We start from the raw sequence: 17,821 nt of genomic DNA on the forward strand, positions 1-17,821 counted from the left end.
GAAAGGGGAGCATCTGCTGAAATTCATAATGGGAACAACCTAGGTTACTTCTGTTAGCCTATACTCACTCACTGTCTTCTGGAGGAGATGAGATTGAATTTCTGATAAAGGGAGAATGTGTGATGCAGTGGGCAGAATTGACAAGAGTTTGGGGAGCAGGAGCCTTGCAAGGTTCTTCAGTGTGAAAGGAAGACATCAACTATCCTGTGACAGTCCAGAAATAAAGTATTGTAGCCCACAGATGTCCTACACTGGTGCAAGGACAGCCTTTCAGGGGCCATGGTCCAAGGAAACTTGTACTGGGGCAGGGACATCTCCGAGGGATTGCAACCATGAGCATGGGCTTTGTCTATTCTGCTGGCCCATGGTAGTGTGCTTTTGAAAGGCAGCTGAGATTCTATCATACATGTTGTAAGAGGGATGTCAATGGAGAAACTGAAGACTGTAACATTTCCCTCTTCTATCTTGGCATATTTTTATAGACAAACATATGCAAAAATACGAATATTTCTATAAAATGAAGTTTCTGTTGTATTGAGGAGTCTTTAGATTTCATAGAAGGCCACTGCAAAAATAAATGATCTGTTGTGTTTTGTAAGGCAATCGTGAGGTTCTCCTACCTTGCTCGTTTGCTGTTCAGGCCTTTTGCACAGAGGCTATTGGATGTATTACAGTTACAATTTTAGATGAGTATTGATGTTAATAATCCTGTTTGGATCTCAGAAAACTCTTTTCAGCTTGTTATTGTAGTTAATGCATATATTGTTTCCATTGCCATCTCATTTTTGTTGTGAAGAAATGATTCTGCTATCACTGGTTTTGCTCTAAAGACTCCAGTACACTATTTTCAGCTTCATAATGGTTGAAGGAGATTCAGAGATTGTCCTGCCTGTGATAGTGGATTTAATATATGTTACAGAAGCATTGCAGTCACTGTAATTTCAAAGCGGTAGCTGAATAACTCTAGATATAATGAATTAGCTGTTATTTGAATAGACTAAAAAGGCAAAACTCTTCAATTTTGGGTAATATTTATATGTCTTCCCTGGGGCAGGGGATCATAGAGTAGTTTTCACATGGGAATAGCATTCCTAAAGCATTTATTTATTTTTTTGTAGTTTTTGAGAGTGGACCAAGACAAAGACAGAGAATGCAGCCTGGACTGTGCAGGTTCCCCTCAGAAATCGCTCTGTGCATCTGATGGAAGAACTTTTCTATCCCGATGTGAATTTCAGCGAGCAAAATGTAAAGATCCTCAGCTGGAAATAGCCTATCGGGGCAACTGCAAAGGTAAGCAAATCGAAGTTTCTCTTGAACATAATGAAAAATAATAGACATTAAAAAGTTTTTGAAAATGTCTATGTATTGAAAACTAGGAGAGTGCTTGAAGAGCTGTCTAAAAACGAGTAGGTTGAAATCCATCCTGTTATTCTATAAAAATATGCTACATGAAGATAAATTAATCTTTATCTGTCGGTAAAAATATGACTCCCGCATCCACTTGCACTATAATAAATCACTATTAAGGAAACTGTAAGGCTAGGTCCTTGTTCTGAAGGACCACATAATTGTCAGGCTCAGAATGACTCTCAAGGTTATTTCCCTTCAGTTTCTTGTCTACTGCAGTTTAATATTTTGCCTTAGAGGTGGTAAAATTCGTTATTGTATTTCCAAACTGCAATCTTTTAGTTAAAAAAAAAATTAAAGAAATATAAATCAAAATGATTACTGTTGAAGTTTTTTCTTTTTTCTTTCTTTTTTTAAATGTAATTCCACAACATAATTATGTAGAAATTATAGGATATTTTTTCTTTTTTACATAGCTAAAAGTTCTGTAAAACTCAGAGTAATATTCAGTGAAATGGTTTGTAAAACTTAGAGCCCTCACGGGTCATTCCTACCTACACCATCCACTCTTTAACTTCTGACTTCTGTTTAGAGAAACTGTGAAGTGCAACTCTAGCACTTCAGTTCCATTACTTATAAACTATACACAGTTAAATCTTTTCACTTTTAGAGTAGCCGGCTGCTAGTGAATATAGTGCCTTACTGAAGTGTAGGGTTGTTTCTAACACAATGATCTTCTTTTTAAAATGTAAGAGTAGCCGGGGTCATAAAAATTTACTTTCCCTTTCTCTCTATCCAAAAGAGAGAAGTGTGGGGGAAGAAAACCCCAGGGACCACACTGATTCTACCTTTAGGAGGCAATTTTCCACATCATCTCTCTCCATTAACTCCAGCAAACTTCTGAAGCATCAAGACTGCTTCAGAGAGACATTCTGTCTCATCTTCTGTCTAGATGAAACACTATGCTCTTTCTTCAGAGCTTTCATAATAAGCCATTGTATTAGCTGATGGATCTATTTACTTTTGCAAACAAGGTTAACATAATGATGCTACCTGAGCCAAAGCTTTTGTTATGCTCATGAACAACAGAGAGAATTATTGTAAACTTTGTATTTGTTCATTTTATACTTTACAACATTACACACTCTTGTAGAAATTAGTTTAACAGAATTTTTTTCTTGGTTTTTCCTCTTACCATATTGACAATGTCATCTCCAAGAATTTTTTTCCATAAAGATGTATTGAATTGCCCAACTGAAGGTGTTCCCAATGAGGCTGGCAACAACTTCTAATTGGAGAAGTGTTCATTTGCTGTTTATCTATTAATGAGTCGTGTATCAGTACAACTGTAGACTTGGAATTGGACACCTTATGCAGCTTAAGTATTGCTCATAGCAACTATACATCATGCCCTTATCCATCAGATGCTTTTAATCTTTCAGTTGAATGAATGCAAACATCACTCTAATGTTTACATATTTTTTCTGTTGATTGCTGATCGACATGTGATTGCCACTAATATACTTGGTCAATATCAGCCAGAGACCGGTACTCTTTTAATTTTACACTTCATAGCATTTCTTACTCAGTCAAAACAGTCTTAAGTTTTGAAGTGACCATTGTCTTTGTTCCTCCCCATGGCTGCAATCATCAGAAACATTTCAAGCTGTAAAAATAAGTCTTAGAGGAAAAAAAAAAGACGATTCATTGGTCAAGCTGCAGTTTCAGTTTTAGGATTGCTAGACCTGTTTTTGATAGTTCCATCAAACATTCTGCTGGGAAAGCTAAGGAAGTCCTCAGATTAAGACCTCTTTTGAACCAGTTACTTTTGACTGTTGAAATTTGTTGTTACAGGTGATGCTTGACCAAAGAGCAGAGGGTTGTTTTAGTAGGACTAACCAAAAAGTGGCTGTTCCATTTCAGGTCACCTTTCAAGGTTTCAGAATTTGTTTTCATTCCATGCTGGAATGAAAGAAAATTCTTTTAGAAGTGATGATCTGTCACCCCCCAAAAAACAGACATCCCACCCCCTAGAAAAACCCCAATCAGTTTTGAAGCAAGTTTTGAGATTTTTAATAAAGGAAAAAGGGAAAGAAACATGAATGCTTATGTGTGGAAATTATGAAGGGAGAAAAGAGATGATTCTTGGTATAGGATCCACAGCTTTAGGTCTAAGTCTCACATTCATCCATCATTGACTGAAAAAATCTTAGGTCTGTGTCTGTCTCCTCCTGTTTTCTCAGGGAAAAATCCGTGTTTATCTCACAAAAATCTTGTCTGACAATTAAATACTTCCAGGTACCATTTTAATTAGTTGAAAAAGTAGCGAGCAAGATTTTGTTCAGTTTGGTCTATCTGCTAGAAATCTGAACAATTTGACAGTTTATGTTGACAACCTTTTGGAATAGTTTTGAGTCCATCATTTTCTTGTTTATATGTTCAGGACTGTGGTTTGTTTTTAAATATATAAGGGATTTTGAACCACCACCAGACTGATGACTGCTTTTTCTGTGTCTTCTTTCTTAGAAAGCCAAATTTAGATCGACTCTTTGCTCTTTCTTACCTGTTCTCAGCATTTGTCTGGTTTGATTCTTTGGTTTTGATTCTTTCAATAATAAAATTACAGAAGGATTATTTCATTTAAATATGCTTGCTCTCCTTTCTTAAGTTTCATTCACAGCAACAGTCCTTAGCGCAGGTAATTCTTTAGCATTGCAAAAGAAACCATTTTTAGATCCTGGATCTTAAAACTCTGTGACAGAAAACTGGCAGAATTAAAACTTGTTTCTTTTCTTGCACTTTTGTTCTGATACCTGATGGCTGAGGCAGACATCAAAACAGCTTGAACAACCTGAAAATGAATGAAACCTGAACCCTCCCCTCAGTTCTAAAAAACAACTCAGCTTTGACAAAATAAACTGTTCTGGTAGTGGGCTTTTCTGAAGACGTTACAAAATGTTGTAATATTTTTTTATATACATGTATATTTTTTCTTACAATCGACTTGCACACAGTGCTGGAATCCATTGTTGAGCTTGGAAATGCTAAAAGAAGTTACAATTCTGTAAAATTTCCACCCTCCAGCGGTCTCAAATAATCTGTGAACACTGTAGATGAACAACCACATTCTTGGATATTTTTCTGAATGAAAGCTAAACTCTGAAGTTCTGGAGATTTGCCACTTGCTTGACACAGATATTTACTGTGAAATAAGATTATCAAATTAATAAGTAAATGTTTGTTGACGACTGAGAAATGTTTTTTGTGTTAGGGGAACTGTTAAAATATCACCTGTGATAGGGATCTGCTACACACACACAAAAATGTTTCATGATAAATCTGGCCCAGCATGGCTAAAGAAACAACACATACAAGAAGTGGAAAAGAAATCTGATTGCTTTTAAACTGGTCAGAAAGACACAGAAGCTATGTCTACACTAATTAATTAAGCAGCATCAGGACACAATACGACTGTTTACACTGGTAAGCTGGTAGTGTTCTCTGTTGCATTATATGCACGGGCCAGCTGTGCTTTCCTGAGGACTGTGTCTGCATGGATCAGGGGTTAGATGGGCCAGGGGCTGTTCCCAGTAGGCTGCATGCACAGAGCCACTTTCTTTTTTGGGATTTAAAGCATTTCAAGCTGTGAACTTCTAACTACTCTTACAGAACTGTCCCAATACGTGCTGGGGTAGATCTATTTCTATGTCCAAACTTGGACATGAATTCTTTACCTATTTTTACCTCTACTACAACTAGTAAGGTTTATATGCATTATAAATACAAAAAGATGAGAGAATGCTTTAACAGACTCATACCAGTTTCCCCTTTGCTAAAGTCAATAGAATTTTTCTATCAGGTTTGCTACTCTATTCATTCCCCGCTATTGAACAAGTGTTTTTCCGTGAACTTTGGAAATGTTTTTTTGTGCAGCACTTTTCAAATAGTTTTAGGCTTTTCAAATAGTTTTCCATTACAGTAAGGAACATATATTAACTCTTAGAACTGAAATTATGATGCTGGGTGGAGATGAGTGGGACAGATTTTTTTTGAATTAAACACTTTTTTTGACATGACAACGAGCTTTAGTCCTTGCTAGGTTAGTGCAAGACTTTCCTACAGGATCAAGGGATTTTTGCAGAGTTCTTATTTCACAGCTTTTCAATTCCCATCTCAGCAATTTTAAGTCTCAAGCACAGAAAAGTCTGGTAGCTGATTACATGTTGTTCAAAGTGAGAAGTGTCTGTAACAGGATTGTCTAGCGGAAGCACTATAGGTTTTCTTCCGAATGGACCATCAAGTGAATGATGGCTGGTTGCCAGCAAGAGTTCGATTCACCGTTTTGGGAATAGTGTAAGGGTGAATTAAAACAGGTGGCACTGTATTTCATCTGGGATAGTTTGCACTTAAGCTTCTCCTATGAATGTCTGCCGAGACTTAGGCAGCTTGTCAGGAGGAAGCTGAAGAGCATGTGCAATGCCTGTGACTGGATTTTAGATGTCTGTAGCTACTGGGAGCGTTTTGCCTGAACAGCAAAGCCTCTATCTTCCCTGAAGATGTCCTTCTAAAAGTAGCAAAGAGGACTTCTTGTTGCTTTAGCAAAAGATCGCCCTAAAAGTGGTCTGCAAGCATTGCAGGAAAACACATTTAAAAGTATGTTGATATTTGTTTGGGGTTTTTTTTTTTTCATTCTTTTTAACTCTTCTTGTTGCTTAAATAACATTAAGAGTATTTGTTCTCTTTCTCAGTTTCCGTTTGAGTGAATGTGCCGGGCCCATAATTGTGGCATTGTAGACTAGTATTCTGAGTGTATTAAACAAGTGGCTTAGTAATGACATAGTGATCACTGGAAAAATTCACTGGTACAGTCCTGCCAGCGTATCTTTGCCTTAACCTAGAGTTCTTGAAATGAACCAGCTGACGTGCTTGGATTTATTGTCTTCTCTACCAGTATTTCTCTAATAGCTTGAAGTTTGATTCAAATTGTCAATCACTGTAAAATTGCTGCTGCCAAAATGCATCATATTTCATTACTCCACTGCCATCATGTAACAGCAACCTGAGTTCACAGGTAACTTTTAAACTGGACTTGGAACACATCTCTGAGCAGTTTGTGCTCAAAAAGGCAATGTAAGGAGCTTTACACAGAGTGATATTTAAGTCATGAGAGGCTAGGCATTTAAATGTCTGGTTGGCACTCAGAGTATGTATTCAATATTTGCAAAGGTGGCCCCAGCAGGGCTTTGCTGCTTTGTGAGCACAACAGGGACAGCCATCACACACAGTAGTATTATTGTTACTCTATAATGATGTAGATCCCCTTTCTCCATTGGAAATCCTAGATAGGTCATGTTTAGCTTAATTCATTTATGGTATCTTAAAGAGCCTGGCTGTTTAAAAATGCCGTTCTTTTATGGGCAATCACAGACATAACAAAAGGTACTATCTTCATTCCCATGATTCACATAAAGAACTGAAGCACATCAAAATATGAGTGGAATTTCCCACAAAGAGGTACTTTACTATTTGCTGTTTAGTTTTCTTAAAGAAAGAAACACTCAGCAGGTTTTTTTCAGCAAAATGAGGTTTTCATCAATGGTGGAATTTTTTTTCTCACTTGAACTGTTAGTACAATGAGTTAATGAATGAATTAAGGGCTTGCTGAAATAATTTGGAATTATATGAATTAAGGTACCTTTTTGTCCTTGGGTAAACATGCTGGTATGATTTTCCCTTTGCCGGGCAGTAGTTGGTTTGGCATGTAGATTAAACTTGGTTCTATAATTCATGACTCTAAGCATCCTTTGGGCAACCGTTGCTGTTGCCTCTTAGCTAATGAACTGAGTTGTAAATGCTGGAACTGGTTTCTGAGTGTGCACCTTGTTCTGTAATCCCACAGAGGCTGTCCTCAAGTTTAGGTTTGCCTGTGAGCAGCGTGTGAGCTTGGTGTGTACTTGCAGTGCTTGAGGAAGTCCCTTAAGTCAGTGTGTGGGCAGAGGCAGTCCACTTGCTGCTTGGGAGGTAGCCCTGTGGTCTGTGTTTGGGAGGCAGAACATACTCCCAAGATATTTCATTTGGAAAGAGAAAGACATTAGGTTAGGTTCTTTTCCTAACTGAAATGAGTGAGAGTAGACTAAGGTATCAGTCTATAAAATAAACTGGAGCACACACTGATCTGTAGATTGCAAGCAGAACAGTTTTCACTTGTGCTCATTACTTCTTTTGTCCTCTCCCTTTTTTTTTGTTTTCCTTCATATTTTACGAGGAATTTTTATTCAAAAAAACAGTAATAATAAGGTTATTATTATTATTGAAAAATATAATAAAATGTGAATATGTTAAGAAGTGGTATAGTTTTGGTTGTTTTTGAAAATAAACTTGCTGGGAAAAAGATTGATAATAAGACAGATGTTTATCTTAAAATGCTTTAGCTAGGAGCTCTCTCCTCCTTTTTCAGACATATTTTATTACTGTAAACACCGCGTTTAATCTTAGGGTGACTGTAAGTTTCCATACTGTAGTGCTGGCAATCCTGATACAAACACTGTTCAATCCCAGCATAATTTTCTCAGCCTGCATTTTTGTTATGCATCAAGCTGTTATGTATCAAGCCACTCTACTAAAGGTGTTAATCTGAGAAACAAAACTTTCAATATCTCGGTGAACAAAATGTATCTATGTACATAACTTATAATTTATGTAGTCTCTGAAAGCAAGAGGAGTTAGCTTCTGATTGTACTTTCTAGTAGGTGTTTAATGGAGGTGAATGAAGTTCCAAGGACGTTTGGAATATTTCTTGTGGAATATCTTTTGCTCTTTTAAATGTGTCCAATGGTACAGGGAACATGGGACAAATAACACTAAAATAGTATGGACAGTTTGCTGAAGGCAGAATTTCTCTCTTTCTAAAAACTTCAGTTTTCTTGATATTGAATTGTTAATACTTCACCAAGCAGGATTTGCCAAAGCCAGACTGCACGGAAACAAGGCATATAGGAGCATTCTTAGACACACAAAAGTATATTTTTAGAATCAAATATGCACTACTGTAATTATATGAAACTGTTTTTATTTAATTTTGTGGAGATTTCATTTCTGCTCATGCATTTTCAATGTAAGTTTCAGGTTTAATATGAAATGACCATCTTAAAGCAAGTTTAGCAAAAACTACTAGTGCTAAAGCAAAAATACTGCATTGAAGACCAGAAACCACAAATTGTTGCATGCCTTCTCAGATTTTCAGTGCAAGAATTATAAATTGGCCTGTATTAGATTTCTCCAAACTATTTAGCAAATCTCTGTCCTGGCCCTCGGTATGTAAAAAATCAGAAAGCTGAAGCTTTGTTTTTTCTTGCAAATATTTGGTTCAATTCTGGTCAGACTGTATCTCTCCAAATGTGACTGTTAGCAAATAGAGAGAAATATTATTGTGCCAAGAAGGAATTCAGGACAACATTCCTTATTTCATTTTAAAGCTTAGCTTTACTGTGTGATGGCAAATTGGAGTGGGGGGAGGGGGAGAAGATAAGAAAACAGCGGAGAAAACCCGCACTGCCTGCCTCTGTTAGATGCCAACAGAGGAGAGTTTAGGCTAAGATTGCTCTGCTGTTTTGTTTGAATCCAGAATACAATGATAAAAATAAATAGTGAAAGAGTCAGGCAACCCTTGTCACAAAGCAGCAAGTTTGTTTTTTTTTTTTTATGGCTGTGTCAGGCTGAATGTCAGATGAATGCTGATGCCCTTTCCACCCCAAGAGGCTAATAACCATCTTTGAAACTGAAACTTTGAGCATGTATAGCCTGCTATATGTTTCCTATAACTAGAGGCAACAGCTATTTATATGCTTTGTTGGTAGATGTGATCAGTTCTTTGGAATACACATGGACCTACATCAAGTATCATAGAAAATTTTCATGTTGTGAGCTGGTTTTGCCATGTAAACCATATGGTATCTTGTGCACTGAATAAAACCTTTTTATGCCAAATGAAATAAAAATTAACACCATTTTATTTTATCATATCACTACCAGTTAGTAAAAGGGTATAGCAGTGGGAAAGAAACACAGAAGTAGAAGAAAATTCTATTTCATTGTTGGGACAATTCAGTAAAGTGCTCAGGTGGATAGGTAACTTACAAACCGCTTGTTCCACTGTATATTTCTAAGTTTAAGGGCAAGTAAGTGTATGCAGGTATTCAAGCATAATGGAGGGGCAATAAGGGAAGCCTATCAGAGAAACAGTGAGAGGTATTTGGATTTTGTGTGTTTATACCAGGTCTGCGTGGTCACATCTATGTGGGTTTAGAAGAGCTTCCTCTTTAGTGTAAGAACAACCCACAAGAGACTTTTTTCTTCAAGCGATTACGTTTTACCACTTTATAAGTAGCTTTAGCAAAGTGGTAAATGTTTCTGATCTGTTCAGGATATTCCATCTGTAATAAAATAACTAAATAAACTGTGAAGTGTATTTTATGCATAAATATATAACGATCCTGTGTCACATGCAGTAATCTCTTTGAAAGCAAGCAGAGTCTGCTTAGTGTATTGGGACTGGGAAAAGTACTTTTATTCTTACTGAAATATATCACAAACCAAGAAATACCAGATGAACTATCAATAAATCAAAATCTTTGCAGGACATTTATCTCTTCTTTTGGCAAGCTGTTTACTTTTCCATGAGAGAATCTGAGTTAAATCTCCCTGTGGAGCCCCAAAGTTGCTGTAAATTCAGTTGTATTAAATGTCACTTTAGAGATGTTGTTTACACCCTTGATGAGTTTGTGTCATTGTTTTAAAGATAAACTTCTACTTTGCGGTACTAAACTTCTCTCTGTGTGATACTCACGTATTATTCAATGATTAGCCAGCAGAGTTGAGGTTGAAAGATATTTTCTTTTTTTTTTCCCACCCTCAAAGCTCAGTGTTTTCAGCACTGTACTGTTGGAAATAAGGCATAAAATGAGATTAGTTCTAAGTCAGTCCTGTGCTGTTTGTGAGGCTAATTCTGTTTCCAGAATTTCCTCGCGCACTTCTGTTTCCTATTGATTTCAGTGCTGTTGCAGGAAGTCCGGTGCTCCCAGATGTTATGCATAAGGGAATCTGGTTCTGGATCCTGCAGTGTTGTGCTGGCGCTACTTCACTTCATAGGTGAAAATCTTCCCTGTTGCGTACAGAAGCTTAGCACAGAATTAAAATTACTTTATATTTTATGTGTGCCTTCCAGACACTGGTCTCTTCTGGCAGCCAGAATTGTCACCAGAGCAATTCAGAAAGACTTACCCGAACAGCTACAACTCTGGTATCTCCTCAGTTCTGTGTACTGTTTATTCCCACACACCTATTTTTGTCTTCAATTATGTATCCCAAGATACATTTGTCTTTTAAACTCTGTCTCTGCAGTCCTGGTGGTAAGTCACAGTGCTTTACAATCAACATACTAGCCAACGTAGCGTGCTAGAATGCATCGAGCCTTGTACCAACTCAGTTTAACAGCTTATGCAGTCCAAATGAGCTAACTGAGGGTAAACCAATGAGTCTTCATGCTCAGTTTCTATGACAGGAGAACTTATTTCCCAGCAAGCACATAGGATGTAAAAGCTCATTTACCTGGAGTTGAGAAGATAGTCTCACAGGGCCAAGTTATTGAGTTAATTCAAGATTATAGCTAGGCATACATATTTGCAAAGTTAGCCTTGCCCATTGTCCGAATATAGGCAAATAAGATCTCATTTCAGCCAGCTTTATACAGGTCTTAGAGCCAAATGGGCTTTTCACCAATCCTATACAAGATTCTGGCTTGAGCCTGCTGACTCCCTTGTTAATGCTTTAGCTAGGGAGAGAAATAAAGTCTAGTGGGAATTCTACTCAGAATTCAATTACAGTTTCCAAGCCCCTTATTCTTTTGCTAGATGGTTCCAAAAGTTTAACAAAAACAGATTTTTTAAAAAAAAAAAAAAGCTTTTTTCATTTTGAGCTAGAAATCCAATATAATAATAGTGAAACAAGGCTGCTATGCTCCAGTGATGCATGGTGTTGCACAGTGCTTTTCATCCTTCCAAAACCTTGCAGACTTGGAGTCCTTTTTGTTCTTAGGCTGTTCATCACCAGTGTGACACCATTCATCTCAAAACAGTACAACCCACTTGTTCAGGGTCCATGATGACCAGAATCAAAGATGGCAGCTGATTAACTAATGCAGCGGTATCAGATAAGTCCCACCACCTTTTTGTCATGGTCTTTATTTAAAACTAATCAGCGTTCGTCCTGACCTGAGTAATTCCTGTTCTAGATAAAGAGGAAAGTTGAATCTGTATGTTGAGATTTCACTGGTATCCCCTTAAATGTCAATGTTCCTGTAAATCTCCTTCTGACTAGCTATTTAAACATAGATTCATCTTACTAATTTGAGAGTCATGTGAGTCATCTTCATTAGTTATACTTGTGCAAGGTGCAAAGAGGGGCTTGTGGACAAGAGCTGTTTCTGTGCACTTACAGAACTTCACACAGTGAGTCTCAGATTTGTCTCTGCTGAGTAAATGTGAGCAATGGCCATATGGAAGGTTCATTTCTCTATGGATCAGGATGTCACCCATCACAGACTTTTGCCTAGTAAGAGCTGAAAGGTGCCCCTGGATCTGTCTCTTGTCTGACAATTTGATATGGGTTCATGTTTCAGCCTTTTCATCATCGTAGCAAGAACTAATTTTTTCATCATTTTTTTCAGCTGTTATTTTTGGTGAATTTATAGCACTTAAATCTTTTGAATTCCTCTTTGCCTTTGGAAAATTTGTTTGAAATTGCATAGGTGGTTTAGAATGTATTGCAACCAGGACACAGAAGTAGATGCTCAGATGGTACAATCTTACACATTTATTATAAAAAATATTATAACTTCTTTTGGCTCCAGTGATGCTTTATTTGGAAGAAATTTAGCTTCTCTGAATGAATAATCTAATGTTCATTAGTATTGTGAGGAAGAATGTTTTTATATGTCTTCTTTTTATCTGGACCACCCTATTAAATTTCTTCTGCTAGGTTTGGACCACATCTCTATGTCATAGTTATTCCTTGGTGGTAATGCCATAGTGAAATAAGAAAAAACAGAACTCGGAATAATATTTTGACTGTACACAGTTTCAAAGGCTTAACTTGATAAGAGTTCTTCCTCGTGGGTTTATTTTGGGTATACTGAAGCACAGTAATGCCCAACAGTTTTAAAATGTTTCCATGGTTATATAATACAAAATAATGTGATTTTTTATATTCCACTAAATTTGATCATTGTTGATTTTAAAGCATATTAGATCATCCACAAATAGGCAGCCTTTAGAGCATCAGGCAGTTTAGGAACAAGTGGTGGACAGTTTTGGAGAACTTCTTTTGTTCCTTGGCATGTTTTAGGATAATTCAAATATTGGAGAAAACTTACAACCCTGCTGGTATTCTACCAGAGACCTTATGTGATGGAATTTATATCACTTTTCCTTTTAGACATTTAAACCACATGTCATTCTAGAAAAACGAGGACACAGGTCCAACAAAAGAGTGATTTATTTTCAGTTAAAATACTAGCTACATTAAAACCACATGTTATTAAGGACTGTATAACCAAACTATGCTCAGAAGAAGGCTTACAACACCAAAGCTTGCTTAAAAAGTTCCTTTTTTCCTGCAAAAATCTTTGGCAGTGCTTTCCTTTACAGAATTTACCTGAGCTTCACAGTACATTGGCTATAATTTTTCCTCGATGAAACAAGTTATTAAACTACCAGAGTACAAATTAATTCAGTTCACCATTATGTTTGTCACATTTCTGGATGGTTGAACTTACATGTCCATTTTAGGTAACATATTATCTCTGTGAATATCTCTCCTGAAACAGCCCAATACAACTCTCATAATGCTCCCGTGAGAAGAGTAAACTAATGTACAGTAAACTAATGTGCAGTAGTAGTGCACAAGAATCCAAGATGAGCATGTATCAATATAAAGGTCAGAATTAAGGGGCCCTAGTTTTGTTTTCAGGATGCAGATGCTGAGGACTGGTTTATGTCCTTGTTATGCTTCACTTCCACACTAGATTGCCTAGAGCTTCAAGGGATTTTTTTGTGCTTATGTTGCCAGGTGAGTTGTCCAAAGCTTAGTGGAGATGACCAGTGAAAGATTCATCCTGTACAAAGGCCTTCTGCAGTTGTACCAAGCTTCCGTGCTGGTTCTGTGCGTGTATGTCTGGATGATACTGGTGTAAAGAGGGTGCTTGAGTGACTGGAAACTTAGCTGGCTCACTGTCGTGCTCCCAGGGACTGTTAGATGCTAAAATCCTGTCAAGATGTGCTGGCATCTAGTATGGAAGTGAAAGTGTTGCCTCACTATTTAGATTTTGTTCAGTGTGCAGCTTACATGCATGAAAAGCATCTCCTTGGGCTTTCTAAGAAATGCACAAACATTCACAAATCACGTCACCACCGCTGTATTATAGGTAATTACTGGAGAGTTCTAGCCCTAGAAGGGAACTAGCCAGTTACTGTGAAACATTCTTTAAATAAAACAGGGATCAGAATCGGCAAATTTCTCTGCTTGTATGCTTGAGAACATTCCAATTCAGATGTTACAGCCACATCTTGAAATCATTAATACTACCTGAATCATGCCTGGTATTCTCATTTCTCCTACAATTGCTTATCTCAAGCAGATCCTTAAGTATTGATTCTGCGTCAGCAACAAGCTAAAATTCGTAGTGGCTTTAAACAAAAAATATTATGTTATGTGTCTTTTCTCAGCCCTTGGCTGTCTAATTGAAATAAAGTACATGTTGTATACAATATAATTTATTAGCTAATAGTAACTCTCCTGAATTAAAGCTGTCTATTTTGCTACCTCATCTTGGATAGAGAACGGTACGAAGTGTCTCAGGAGATGGTGCAGGATAGTACACATGGATCATGGAGTATACTTGACTTGTGCCATGTCCAAGTCATAAACTGTTGCACTCAATTTTAGCATAATATGAATTACTCTTGTCCAAATTTATTTTTGAATCACCTCCCTAACAAGGTCCTGTGCTCTACAGTGCATTTTATTTTATTTTTTTTTTTTACCAGCATGGTAGGCACACCAGTAGTCACAACTGAGATCACTGCCTAACTGCAGTAAATAGTGTGTAAAGTCACAGCAGGAAAAACAAGGCAAATGCTGCCTGCTTTGCCTTTACTGAAGCATTAAAAACTGGTGCTGCACCAACACCGAAAGAATATTGGTAGGCATAATGTGGCAGCTATTGCTGTGTTAAATTAATAGGAGAAGTCCTGTTTTGGCTTCTGTCCTTTGGCAGTAGTTGAAGAAGAAAGGTTTTATCTCCAGGCATCTCTTCCTCTCATTTCCTAGTTCTGGACTACTGTCCAGAAATTATTGTCTACCATTAGTTTTCTTTCCTAAAACTGATGCAAGTGATCATATCATTTCACTGATCATAAATATAATTATCTTTATGTGGGTCTCAGAGCCTTCTTCCTTTTTCTTAGTTTAGATTATTACCTATATATTCCTCATTTTGCATCATCCAACTGAGTTGTCTTCTTCCTTTCTCTAGATATTTCCAGATGTGTGGCTGAGAGGAAGTACACCCAGGAACAAGCTCGCAAGGAATTTCAACAAGTGTTTATCCCAGAATGCAATGATGATGGCACATACAGTCAGGTTGAAAATTTTTCATTCCGTATCATATGTGGCCTGAAAGTCAGAATATGTTTGTTTGCAGAGGATGGAGAGGAGAAAAATGTACTGACAGGAAATGTAATTTCAAAACAAGATGTAATTTGTGCTAACAAAGGTATTAACAAATGGAAGGAAAATCAATGTTTTGTGACAAGTCTTCGTTTGGTTTTTTTTTTTTTTTTTTTTTCAGATTTGGCCAGGAAAAGAGCTAAACATTACCAATGTTCATGCAAAACACTTCTTATTTTCTAGGCTGAGGCAGCTGAGTCATTCTTGTAGCCCCTAAATACTCATCAGATGGTAAAATCCTTGGAATTTCTCATCTGTTCCTGATCTGAACCAGAAATCTTGTGACCAGTGTCTATATCTTAGTGCTAAAGCATGAGTCACACAGGATTCTTACCTATTCTCAACTGAATTTCTGCTCAAGAATATGATCTGAGACTAATTTACTTAGGTTAGATCATAGAATTCAGAAGGGACGCAGTTAGAAGCTTAGCCTGTAATATATATTACAATCAAGATCACCATCTGCTGCCTCTATACTGCATTTCAGTTGCAGAGTTGTGCAGAAGGCATTCCTCATTTTAAGCATGGTGAAGGAAGTGATATTGGCCCTCAGGAAATATACTGCAATTGATTTCTAAGAGGAATTCCAAGAGTTTCCTTTCTGACAGCTTGGGATATGAATAATGCTGGCAGAAGCACTCTGTACAGCTCCTTCAGTGGGTGGAACAGTATGTTCTCTATGTGGAAAAAACCTCAAGTTCACTTGCTTCAGGAACAGTTTATGTGTCCCTTGAGGAACTTGGTTGTGAGGTTTTCATAGCACCTGCACATCAGTCTTCTGAAATAGGGTGTAAACAATCATATATTTCAATAGTTTTGCATTGGATTCTGAAGGATGTGCCACACCTTGCATGAAATAAACTCTTCTTTATGCTAAATAATCATATGTAAGACTGAGATTAAGTCCATTATGGTTTATTGTTCTAGGAATTGTCAATATAGTTCTCTGGACTTTTATAGGTCCAGCAAAAAAGACTTTTATGAAGTCTTTTATACTTAGTGTCACGAATGGTATGGAACAACAAACACAGGTCTGACGAACTGCATATGTCTCATGTTGTTTCTGACAGGTGCAGTGCCATAGTTACACTGGATACTGCTGGTGTGTCACTCCCAATGGTCGTCCTATCAGTGGTACAGCTGTGGCCCACAAAACTCCACGGTGTCCAGGTAAGACTTGTTTGGCTGGCCAGGTTATGACATTGTCTCATGAATCATAGAGTTTGTCTGCAGCATCTGATTAGACCTAAGGAAAAAAATATTCACTGGAACAGTGGTATAGCCCAGAAACAGGTGCCGGCAGAAACTGGTTAGCCCATCCTTGGGGATACGCAAATCTCAAGTAGACAACTCTCTGATGAAATTGGTCTAACTTTTAAGGTAGCCCTGTATGAGTTCTGAGGTCACTGCAAACTCAAATGTTCCTGTGATTCTATGATCTATGTATTCATGCTAAAATCTGACAATGAAAGTGTGTTTCTGCAGTGGTTATTCGTACGATATTTATGTGTCAATATATGAAAACATGCAGCTGACTTGCTGAGGTAGTCTTTTCCTTATGTCGAAAATTTCTTGCACATAATCTCATTGCAAAATAATTTAAAGGGCTTTGCCTTTTCAATATTTTGAGTGTCTAAGAGTATAGAAGATAAATCCATGTCCTCAAAAAATATCAAGTGTATATGTCTTCATTTGTAATATAGTCCAAAAAAAAGAGCTCCTGCAGCAAATCCCATAAATTACCTAATCCAGAGGAGAAATAAAAATTAAACAAAGCATTAAAAACATAATGGAATCATTGTCTGTAGACAATTAATTAGCAAATCAAACTCATATGCCATACATATTGCCCTTTGTCTTTCAACAGGACAAATAACAGGTTCACTGTTTGCTAGGAATTTGCTTCTGACCCTATTTCATTGACATGGATAATAAATATAAATCCCCGGTGTGTGTACAGTTGCCGGAATCGCTGTTTGCTTTCCTTGAGGCTGACAGAATTGCACAGAAATAGCTTTAAAAATACTTCAGCTCTATGTGTTGCATTTCAGTTTGTGCTCCAACAGCATTCTCTGTCAGAGAGTGGAAGAAAGAACTTCAAAAACGCTACCCCTGTAGCGTAAATGAAGCTGGGATGAAAGTGGATTAGGGCCTTAGAGGGAATTTACCTACTCTGATGTACTTCAGTTGTCCAAGCACAATACTGATGCTTTTAGTAAATAGATGAAGGAAGAGTTTCACCAAAGATAATAAAAGATAATTCCACTTTTAAGGTCTGTTTTGTTTAAATAATTTGCAGGATTTTCCATGCATCTTGCCTGTAGGTGAACTTTCACTAGAAAGAATACTCTTCAGACTAATCCTTTTCATTCAGTCTGAAAAGTAACTGTGGAATGTCAGTCAATTGTGAAAAGTAATATAAAATGTTCAGAACCCTTATAATAGAGAAAAAATGTGCACTTATTTTATTGTAATTACTGTTTATAACTGCATCACATCTTCAGAAGACATATAGTTAGGATGACATTTTTGTTCTTCAGTGTATTCTTGAATATAGGTGCTTTTGCATGTCTATAGCCAGGGTTTCTCTGAAAGTATGCCTTCATTGCTTTCTCTGCAATATCAATTTGTAGCTTCCTGTCTTTTCACTGACATCAGTGAAAAAAGGGTCATGCTGATGCTGAAGGTTCAA

The 17,821-nt window shown here is 37.2% G+C and overlaps 1 protein-coding gene across 4 annotated transcripts in view; it reads left to right on the forward strand.

The window, feature by feature from the left end:
* SMOC2 (SPARC related modular calcium binding 2) overlaps window positions 1–17,821 on the forward strand; it is a 139,523-nt gene that overhangs the window by 40,112 nt on the left and 81,590 nt on the right. For all 4 annotated transcript variants that reach the window (XM_054063327.1, XM_054063329.1, XM_054063326.1 and 1 more), the window contains exons 2-4: window positions 1,119–1,290; window positions 14,936–15,042; window positions 16,200–16,299. In XM_054063327.1, coding sequence (XP_053919302.1) covers window positions 1,119–1,290; window positions 14,936–15,042; window positions 16,200–16,299 — 379 coding nt within the window. The remainder of the gene's footprint in view (window positions 1–1,118; window positions 1,291–14,935; window positions 15,043–16,199; window positions 16,300–17,821) is intronic.

The sequence above is a fragment of the Cuculus canorus genome, chromosome 3 (genome assembly GCF_017976375.1).
Source record: "Cuculus canorus isolate bCucCan1 chromosome 3, bCucCan1.pri, whole genome shotgun sequence".
Lineage (NCBI taxonomy): Eukaryota > Metazoa > Chordata > Aves > Cuculiformes > Cuculidae > Cuculus > Cuculus canorus.